This window comes from Lycium barbarum, chromosome 9, assembly GCF_019175385.1.
Source record: "Lycium barbarum isolate Lr01 chromosome 9, ASM1917538v2, whole genome shotgun sequence".
In the NCBI taxonomy this organism is placed as follows: domain Eukaryota; kingdom Viridiplantae; phylum Streptophyta; class Magnoliopsida; order Solanales; family Solanaceae; genus Lycium; species Lycium barbarum.
This window is the reverse complement of record NC_083345.1, coordinates 42,671,388-42,682,810: the sequence shown is the minus strand read 5'-3', so window position 1 is coordinate 42,682,810 and position 11,423 is coordinate 42,671,388. Positions and strand designations below refer to the sequence as shown.

General features: G+C 35.5%; 1 protein-coding gene across 1 annotated transcript; it reads left to right on the top strand.

Annotated features, from left to right (window-relative positions):
- Positions 1–471: 471 nt before the first annotated feature.
- On the top strand, positions 472–1,596 carry LOC132611899 (uncharacterized). Its single transcript, XM_060326258.1, has 2 exons — positions 472–854; positions 1,053–1,596. The coding sequence occupies exons 1-2, from the start codon at positions 472–474 to the stop codon at positions 1,594–1,596; spliced, it is 927 nt and encodes a 308-aa protein (XP_060182241.1).
- Positions 1,597–11,423: the final 9,827 nt, after the last annotated feature.

Sequence of the window (11,423 nt, the reverse complement as noted above, 5' to 3'; positions counted from 1 at the left end):
TTGATATGGGTTATAAAGGAAGCCCATTCACTTGGTGGAATAGCAGGGCAGCAGTGGATTGTATTTTCAAAAGGCTGGATATAATTGTGGTGAATATTCCCTTTCAAAATATTTTTCAACAAATAGAAGTTGAGCACCTATCTAAACCAAGATCAGATCATGCCCCCTTGATCTTATCTTATGGAGAAGATGTTGTCATGTGTATAAAACCATTTAGGTTTCTTGATTTCTGGATTCAACATGGAACATTTAAGGAGGTGGTAACACAGAATTGGATCACTCATTTTGTAGATTCTCCATTCATGGCTGTCAAACAGAAGTTAAAAAACTTAAAGGGTGCTTTGGCTAGATGGAGCAAGGAAACCTGTGGAGATATATTCAAGCAACTAGCTATAAGGGAGGAAGGAAGCTTTGTTTGAAGAGGAACCAAACATTATTAAAAGGATTGTTCTTTAAAATGCTCAAGCTTAAATGACAAAATACTTAAGCCTTGAAGAACAATACTGGAAACAGAAATCAGGGTTTAAGTGGTATACTGAAGGGGATAGAAACACCAGCTTCTATCACAATTATGTCACTGGAAAGACGAAGAAATTACATATGGCTAGAATAAATGATGGAGATAGACACTGGTTGGATAATATGGAAAATATAAAAAAAGAATCAGTAAGGTTTTACCAGAACCAATTTTCTCAAGAAGGAGAGTCAAATAACTTTGAGATTCTAAAACATGTGCCTTCTATGATCTCTTATGAGAAAAATATGTCATTGTATGCATATCCCTCAAAGGAAGAAGTCAAACAGGCAGTTTTTGCTCTAAGTGGAGATAGTGTAGGTGGACCAGAAGGGTACAGGTTTGTTTTATTAGAATTGTTGGGAGATTGTAGGGAATGATGTGCATGCTGTGGTACTATCTTTTTTTGATGGTGCTGAACTTCTAAATCAATAACTCATACTAATTTGGTTCTCATACCAAAAAAGCATCTTGTTCAGACCTTTTTAGATATGAGACCAATTAGTTTGTCTAACTTTTTCAATAAGGTCATATCAAGGGTTGTGCATGGAAGAATGGAAAATATATTACCTTCTTTGATCTCATCAAAACAGTCAGGCTTTGTGAAGGGGAGAAGTATTTTTAAGAATATTCTATTAACTCAAGAGATTGTTTCAGATATTAAAATCAGAGGAAAGCCTGCTAATATAGTGGTGAAGTTGGATATGGCTAAAGCTTATGATAAGGTGTCTTCGAAGTATCTATTTCATGTGCTGAGATCTATGGGATTTGAAGAGAACTTTCTAAACTTAATTGGGAGGTTAATCTCCAACAAGTGTTACTTTATATTACTTAAAGGCCAAACAACAGGTTTTTTCAAGTCTACAAGGGGGGTAAAGCAAGGGGACCCTCTATCCCCTACTTTATTCCTTCTTTCAGTTGAGGTTCTATTAAGGGCTCTGAATTCTTTGTTTGATAATACCGCTTATGTTGGGTATGGAATGCCTAAGTGGTCTAACCCTTTAAACCACTTGGCATATGCTAATGGCACAATTATCTTTGTATCAGCTCACACACATTCATTGCAAGTATGGGAATATTGAATCAATATGAGCAAACTTCAGGACAACTTATTAATAAGGAGAAAGCTCTTTCTATATGTACTCAAAGGTTTGGAATGACCTAATTCAGTCTGTAGAAGACAACACTAGTTTCAAAAAAAAAAGGCAACTTCCTTTTACTTACCTAGGGTGTCCCATTTTTCACTCTAAGAAGAAGAAAGAGTTTTATGCTGAATCAATCAAGAAGATGAAGGGAACAATACATTCATAGAAGGTAAGATATTGTCAATTGGGGGTAAGGAAATATTAATAAGAAGTGTATTACAATCCATGCCTTTCTTGTATCAGTGCTGTAAAGAACTTATTTAGAAAGTAATAAATAAAATCCATTAAGCCTTTTAGTGGGTTGCTTAAAAAAATTAGTTAGTTATCATTCCATGACAACTAAATATTAACACATAAAGCAACTTTCAAATAAAAATCCCTAAGATTTTGTTGGATCACGTTAAACAGAAATCCTCAAGCAATTGAGTTCCTAAATTATAGCTAAACAATATCATCAATGCTCAACAACTGATTTTTATTTTTAATCTCTCTTCTAAAAATGATTTTGTCATAAATTATGATTTTATTGGTACTTTCTCTCTCTTCCAATAATGGTGGCTTTACACGTTAGGGATATAATTTATTTGTTAAATTATTACAATACATGTTATTTAAATTTTATGATAATGATATAATTTAAACACACTATAATAATCGTGTAATGTGTATTTAAGTGGGATTCAAACGAAATATGTACATTGTATATTATACACGGTATAACTAAAATATGCGTGAAATGAATTTATAAACGGTATAATCAAATATATACGTGAAATAAATTTATGCATGGTATAATTAAATATATGGGTAGAATAAATATATAAACGATATTATAATAGGGGATAATTAGATATATATACATGGTATAATAATGCATATAATACATGTTATATGAGTTAAATATTATTAAATCCTACATCTAATTATACACAGAAATAATATGGCATAAATGTATAGAATATATGTTAAAGTAAAAAAAAAAAAATTAAATCATACATGTAAATATACACAGAAAATATACTAGGAAAATACATGGTATATACATATAAATTATAATATATAATGAAAATATGAGATATTGATGTATTTGTGTGAATAATGGAGTTAATAGATGATTGAAGAATCAGAATTGGGGGAATAAAGACGAGAGAGAAAATGGAATTAGTCGGTAGCTTCTTACGTTTTAATTTGTGGAGTCCCTTGATTGTGGAGTCTGTTTATTTGTTTTTAAAATAATGCTATATTTGTAACACAATCTGTTATTTTTAAAACAAAACAAAAGTAATGTTATTCAGGCAAATTATCTTTAATAAGTGTGCCACCACCTAAATTTTCCCATTGTTGTTTTAGGCCCCTAAATTTTGGGGCCCATTTTTTAATAGTTAATTACTAAATGCAGACTTCGGTGTATAGATCTCGTTTTAAAAGAAAACATATCGAATTAACATAGAAAATAGTTCATAGTAGTAGTCTCTTTTGCTCAGCAAACTATGCCAAAAAACAACCGTCTCATGTTTAAACAATGTCAATAATTTTGAGTTTAACTATTAAATCTGTTGTAATAATTTATCTTTACTTTAGATGTATACCTCATACACATGTTTAACAACAATAAATAATATGTGATCTAAAAATATTTTGACTAATTGACACGGGAAGTACGTGTGGCGCACCAGATGCACGTGTTATGCACGCAGAAACTAGTTTTATTTAATGTATTTGGGACCTCTTATTAAGATTTGACTTTAGACCACCAATTTTATTGAGCCATCCTCATTGAATAGTAACCAAAATAGTAATAATTCTCTTGCCGGCACACATTTATACAGATACGCAGAAACTAGACTATTCGTCTATTTCAAGAAATCACAGCACGTTTACTCATTCCCTTGAGTAGCTTATGTGTCTTGCTTGTTTAGTCACACTTCATTTTAGCTTTATTTATATCTCCTCCTTAAATGAGGATAATTCTATCACGCACGTACTATAAAGTCAATAAAATTGGTAAATAAACACTTTCATGATTCTTTTATACAAAGAAACTACAAATACAAAATTCTAGGATATATTTCAATATATATTCAACCATGTAACATTGCAAATTATATATTTATACATATATGTGTGTGTATAATATAGTAGAGTATATATTCAGGGGCGGAGCTAGTAAGGGCCAAGGGGGTTCCGAACCCCCTTAGCCCAAACTTACACTATATATACAAGGTTTAAAATATTTTTTATGTATATATAGTAGATGTTGAACCCCCTTAACTTTTTTCTTGTGCTTACTTCTTTATATTTTTGAACCCCCTTAATAAAAATTCTATCTCTGCCACTGTATATATTAACAACACTAAATTGTCGATCAACCATAATATGAATGGTTGTAGTCACGACGACAAGTCGGGCATTTGATCTCCCGACTCATCCAAGTTGAAATACACTCATTGTGGTGTGCAGGGAGAATCCTTACATGCTCGCTTGGTTCAAAGTCGGACAGGCATATGTGACTCGTAGTTTCACTAAATTCTGTGCTTTCTATTACGAAGTACTGTACAGGCGGAAACAAGTCAACCGTTCTTTGGCTACATCTTTTAGTGGCCAATTTTTGTATTTCATTAAACAGAGTAGATATATTAGTATAATGATTACAGTCCAGACCATCAACTTTGTTATAGCTGGAACTTCGTGGGTGAATAAATAATTGCGAGAATCTGGATCTGATGACTTGAATGACATGATAAAGATGAGTTGTATAGAAATTCAAATTATAGAATGATTTCGATAACGAGTATTGTAGGTTGCTTAATAAAATTGTGTACAATACTTGTACGTGTCATGCACATATTCAGTATAAAGAAAGTATCCTACTACTAATGAATCCAGTAGAATAAAATATATATTTTATATCTCATAATTAAAAATAGAGAATAATCTAGACATTGTAGATTGCAGAACAAAATTGTGTACATACTTGCACATCTGATGCATATAACAATTTCAATGACAATGAATAATCAATCACGCAAAGAAAATTGTGCCAGATTCTATTTCAATCAAAACATAAGGCTAAATATAATGAGGAAAATGAATAATGAATTTCTTGTGAGCATGCATGAGTTTTAAAGAATTATTCTAATGAGATTGGATAAATAGTTTTAACGAGTCACATTATTTATTATTTATGGACATCAAAGGGGAAGTGTGATGAAATATTAGAATTATGGTGCATGTTCATAACTCCTAAGAAGTTACTCCCATTACTCGTCCATGATGTATAGCTAATACTCCACTACTTCTCACCATTATGGTTGTAACTTGTTACTCTCACACCCCATAACCTCCCCCGTGATCTTTACCACAATTTCGATGGTTAATGTCATGTTCATGACACATTTGATGTTTCCCAGTCTCCCTACAAATAGAGATATTGAGAATCATGTTGTGTGCACATTTAAATACATTTGGAAGAAATAAGAAAAGTTCTAACCTCGCTTGTCTCTTTATTTCTATTGATTTCATCTTTTAATATTGTTACTCTGTTAGCTTAGTTTCTTAACTGTAGGAATATAATTAAATAAAATTATTAACGAAAGAAAAATATTGTGAATTTCATATATTTAAAGGGCATTCTTAACCATATTATTCTTTTATTTCACGTACACAAATGTATAGTAGAGATGATGATATTCACGACTTACTGCTAACGGCAATAATCAATTGCAATCATGGCTTACCTTAGACCCTAATCATTGGCTATAATCACATATTAGAAGTTAACCTCTCCAATCAATTATTAGAAGATAATTTTCTTCTGTATAATGTAAGATATTTCACATCATGCCAAAAGGTAATTAAACGCCAAAAAGAGAGGATAAATGCAAATTTCTTTCGGACGTGGATGTGGGGCAAAATCTATCTGCAATCAATAACTATACATAATATATTAATTTATCATGATTAAGTGATAAAAATTAAATTATATATCATTTTCGGTCTCAATATATGTGATAAATTTTTCTTTAGTTTTTGTTCAATAGAGAACGATACTCTTTTATATTTATGGAGGAAGGGATGAGCGATCGGATCAGATGAGATTTCGGTATATTTTGGAAGAACTCGGGTGAGGCGGATATGGAGTAGCTCACTGGGGTATTTAATGTCATATTTAGGACGATTAAAATGCTAGAGGAGTGGAGGTGGAGTAAAATGTTTCCGTCATACAAGAATGAGGTTAGTACCTAGAACTGCAATAACTATATATGAAAGTTCGAGAGAGGGTGGTTGAGATGAGGATCAAGAGGGGTGTGCCTATCTCCGAGAGCCGATTCGAATTCATGTCGGACCGATTGACTACCGAAGTCATCCATCTTGTAAAAAGACTATTGGAGCAATATAGGGACAAGAAGAGAGACTTACACATGGTGTTCAGTGACCTAGAAAAGGCATATGATAAAGTCCCGATGAAGGTCCTTTGGAGATGTATGGAGTCTAGGAGTGTACTTATGGCATACATTAGGACTATTAAGCATAAGTACGATGGAGTCAAGACCCGGATTAGGATAGTGGGAGGTGACTCAAAACATTTCCCAGTCATGATAGGGTTACACTAGGGATCGACTCTTAACCCGTTCCTTTTACCTTAGTGATGAACGAATTGACACAACATATTCAAGATGTTTGTCGTGGTGTATGTTATTCACAAATGACATAGTATTTATTGACGAGGTGTGCAGTTATGATAGGCTAGAAGTTTGGAGGAAGGGCCTAGGGTCTATAGGTTTCAGGTTAGAGCAGGACTAAAACAGAGTACCTGGAGTGCAAGTTCAGTGATGTAACGCATGAGGCAGAGATGAAAGTGAAGTTCGGGGAACAAGTCATACCTGAGAGAGGAAGATTCAAGTATCTTAGATCCATAATCCAAGAAAACGGGGAGATTGACGATGATGTCGCACACCGTATTTAAGCGGGGTGGGTGAATGGAGGCTCGCCTCCTGGGTGGTGTGCGATAAAAATGTGTCACCTAGGCTTAAAGATATGTTCTACAAAGTGGTGGTTAGACCAATATTGTTGTGTAAGGTAGAGTGCTAGCCAGTCAAGAACACCCACGTACAAAAGATGAAGGTAGCAGAGATGAGGATGCTTAGATGGATGTGCGGCATACCCGGAGAGATATGATTAGGAATGATGCTATACAAGGCAGGGTGGGGGTGCATCAGTGGCGGAAAAGATAATGAGATGGTTCGGGCATGTGAAGAGAAGGTGTGAGGATACACCAGCAACGAGGTGCGAGAGGTTGGTTGTAGCAGGATTTAGGAGAGATAGAGGACCGAAGAAGAACTGGGGGGAGTTGATTAGGCCGGACATGACATAGCCTCAACTGACTGAGGACTTGACTTTAAATAGGAAGGTATGAAGGTCGAGGATAAGGATAAAATGGTAGTAGGTCATCGAGGGGGGAGCGTACCTGGAGTGCAGTACTTATTCTCCTCGTTTCCTTTTCCTTTAGTAGCAGTACGTCACATAGTCACTTATTCTTTGATGTTTATTTCTATATATTGCTGCATTTGTTTTGTATTTTGCTTTTTTGTTGTCTATTTTCTTACGATCATGCATCAGATACCTCTCTTTTGAGCCGAAGGTCCTCCGAAAATAACCTCTCTGCCCCCACAAAGATAGGAATAAGGTATGTAGATCCCACCCTCCTCGGACCCCTTTGTGGAAATACACTTGGGTATGGTGTTGCTCTTTTATATTTAGAAATAATTCAATTTTCAATTTTTTATTTATTTTTAATGGGATTATATATAAGCACACAAATGACTAAAAATTGTTTTAGACCATAAATTTTAATAACTTTTTTTCTTAAGTTTTGGACTCAATCAATATTGTAATGTGAATTAGGATGGAAAAAATATTAATTAAATGTAATTTAACAATAACATTGTACTCCTTCTGTTCACTTCTGGTTCATTATGGACTTTGCATATCCCTTATGATATAATAAATGAAGTGTGTAATTTACCATAATACTCATATATTAATTGGTGCATATTATTAATGGATTTGAAAAATAATTTGAAATGAGTAATTATAAATAAAACAGAAAAAAATAAATTTTCTTTTCTTGATATGCTAAAAGTGATAAATAAAAGTAAAAATGTATTTTAAAAATACTGAACAAGTAACAATAAGTGGAGAGAGTATATGAAAACACGTTTTATTTCGCGTGAGTTGGTGTAAGTAACTGTGTGTAAATTTTGCTCAGTCCATGTTAAAGATGATATATGATTGAGCAATAAATATGATCCATGCATGGCCAGACAAGACATCATAATCCCACAACTACCACTACGTAATATTATAATTATCACTTTTTGACTAACATTTAATTTGCATCAACAGTACTTGGCCGGCCCTGCTAATATGAATTGCTATTTATGGGCTAGGGGCCTGGCAGTAGATCTGTGATGAACAGATAATCGAAGGAAGTACTTACGTGCTTGTTTTATATATATTATATATAAAAATAATAATTAAAATTAGCTACGGGCTTCGTTACTAATTTATTGCTAAATTGCTTCGTAGCCAATAATAATTAGTTGTTGTTGTTGTTCGTAGCTAACATTTTTTTTTATAATCAAATGCTAAGGGCCACTACTATTTCAATTAATAAATTTTGTTGATAACCTGATATTAATAACCACTAAAATTCGTTCATAGCTAATTCCTATTTGTTTAGTAGTGTAGATGATGCTAATGACCACTACTATTTCAATTAATAAAATAAGATGGAGCATGGGAGGAGTTAAGTGGCGAAAGGAGAGTTTCACACGAACCCTTTCGTCCAAAAATATATATATACATAATTAAAGTTTTTTTATGTATATATAGTAAGTGTTGAACCCTCTTAATTTTTTCGTGTTTTTTTTTTTTATTTTATTTTTTTTGTATTTTGCTTTCCGTTGATGAAATCCTGACTCTGTCGCGGATGGGAGTTTTGATGCAAATGAAGTAAATTGTGTGACCGAAATAGGTTGGATTGTCATTTGGTCGTTATGAGCATTTTTAGACCTTTCCCTAAGGAAATCCTTGTAAAGGCTCGTATCGACGATTTTTGCATAAGCTTCTAGTTGAATTTTTCCTTAAACCACGTTGGGGAGAAATTCCAGATTTCTTAGGGTAGTCCAACCGCCAAGGTGGAAGGTGAGCCGCTACGGCAAGCCCTCCATGGTGAGTGTGTGTCCGCCACAGCGGACATTGGAGAACATTAAATGAGTCCGCCATGGCGGGAGTCTCGACCGCCACAGCGATCATTTTTCCGGCATGGCGCGTGACACGTTTTCCTATTTTATTCCCAACTTCGAACCCTTTTCCCCCTTTTTTTAAAGCATAAGTCCTATAGCTGGTGGGGGCAGCCTCTAAAGGTGCTTTGATAGGATCATCCTGGGGGGTTTTTCTTTAATCTTGCATTTTCTTTCTAGTAAGCTCCTTTGGTTGGCTAACGTATGGGGGGTTGGGGAAGATGAGTCTATACACCCTAAGGTTGGTCACTAATTCTTCTTAATTAATTTGAGTTAAGTTAAATTATTGATTTTCTTCTACTTAATCATTGGGTTATTAGATTCTAGGCTTGAATCTTCTCCTTGGTTTCTAAAATCAATCCATGATTTAGGGTTCTTCAAATTTGGGGATTTGGTCTAAATGTTGAAATTGAGGAACCACTTAAGATTAGAACTTCCCATAATTAAAGATAATGACTAGTGAGACTTTGGGTAATGTATTTTCACCCTTAATCTCCCATTTTGCCCTCATGTCTTTTGTTAACGAGTTATTTGTGAAGGGTTCGCCTACCAGGTGGGATAAAGTAGGTGCTCGTACGATCCGTAATTTGGGTCGTGACAGTTGGTATCAGAGCTTTAGGTTTATCGGTCTTACAAGTACAAGAGCAATGTCTAGTAGAGTCTCGTGGAATGGTACGTGGATGTCCGTACCCATCCGCGAGAAGCTATAGGGCATTTAGGAAGTTTCCACCTCTTTCATTCCTATCGTGAGACTTCTTTCAAATTGATATCGGGTTGAATCCAATTGGTATCTAGTCGATTCCAACTGGTATCTAGTGTGCCGTGTTTCGATTGCTTTACGTGTATTTTATTGTGTGGTTTTAGTAGATTAAGTGATTTTTCTAATGTCAGAAAGATTTCACACTTAGCAAAATATTCCTGGCTTCAGCAAATCTCGCCACGGCAAGAAGGGACCGCCATGGCGAAAGCACATCCGCCACAGCGGTCCTCGACCATTCTCAGACTTCCGCCATGGCGAAGTTTTGTTTGCCATAGCGCAATTGCCACGACGGTACTCTTGTCCGCCATGGCGAATCACTGGACAGAAACCAGTGATGTTTTGTTTAATTTTGCAAACCTATTCTAATATCAATTATTCCAAAGAAACACTGCACATTCATTCCAAAACATCAGCATAAAAACCAAGCCCGACAAAGGCACAATATCATCATCATAAGGTAATATCCAAGCAAATAAAAAACAACAACAAAAACGAAAAACAACATCGAAATGTCTGAAATATCCAAAACCATAAAACATCAAAAGACTGTAATAAAAGCCCGACAAGAGCTAGATCATCTGCTAGAGAAAAACCCCTACTGCTGCCTATGACTGGTAGCCTAATCACTCGAGTCTGAGCTACTATCGCCCCCATCACCACTATCGCCATCATCAGCTTTCGTCTCGCTCAGAAAGGAGTACCGCTCATCATCTTCCCTATCCTTGATTGGAAGCCATATACCCGGATGCACCTTAACAGTCCCTTGACACCCCTCCATATCCGAATTAGCAACTTGCCCTTTTTCTTTTCCATATCAAGGTCCAGGTAGAGTGTACCATGAGCTTTACCAAAGAAAAGTGTAGGCCTTCTCAAGAGTGGAGACTGTGGTCTTCATCGCCTTTTAGGCCTCCAAATATTCCTTCATATCTTCCTGAGTGAAGTAACCTGCAGCAGTCCCTGATGGACCGCCTCAGTAGGGGGCTTGGGAAGCCCAGAAATCAAGCTCTTGATATCATTCATTTGTGAGTTCAGCTGCTCGAAAGGCCCCTGTGGCTGTGAGGTAGCAGTGACACTCTCACCCTTTCCTAGGCTCAACTCAGCCTTCCTATTCTTCTTGCTCTGAATAGCAGAACCAACACCTGTCATCCTCAAAGGATTGAAAGCAGAGTCAGGATTGTTATACCCCGTAGTTTTGTACGTCGAGATTTATAAGTTTTGAAGGTTTTAAGTGCGCATACAAGAGTTCCTTCAAGGATATATGATATTATGCGAGCTAATCCCATGGTTATGACGGTTTACGTTCATATTACAAGTTATGTAAAGGATTGGAGGTCAAGTGAATCAAGAAAATTAAGTTTGTGGGAATTTGGAGGAAGTCTGAGGGGCAATTTTAGCCCAACTTTGAGAAAGAATATCTTTTACTCTAAGAGTTTTGGAGCAAAGTAAAAGCCCAAAATGAAGTTCGGGAAGTCTAGTTTCCAACGCAACAAACCGACGTCGATAAGACATCGGAGTAGAGAATTACGGATGTTACAAGTTAGGCTGACAGCGCAGAAACACGCGCTGCTACAGTACACACCGACTTTAGCTCACTATTTAAGGGCTAAAACCCCTCATTTTCAGCCCAAAAATTCTCCAAATATTTCCCAATTTTTCTAGAAAGTTCTCTCAACTTCCGTCCACTAGATTTTAACGCAAAT

What these genes read in the sequence shown, in the direction of transcription:
- LOC132611899 (XM_060326258.1), top strand. Translation starts at nt 472, where the DNA reads ATGACAAAATACTTAAGCCTTGAAGAACAATACTGGAAACAGAAATCA. An exon ending in GGTGGACCAGAAGGGTACAG is followed by an intron (nt 855 to 1,052) that starts GTTTGTTTTATT and finishes GGTCATATCAAG; the next exon opens with GGTTGTGCATGGAAGAATGG.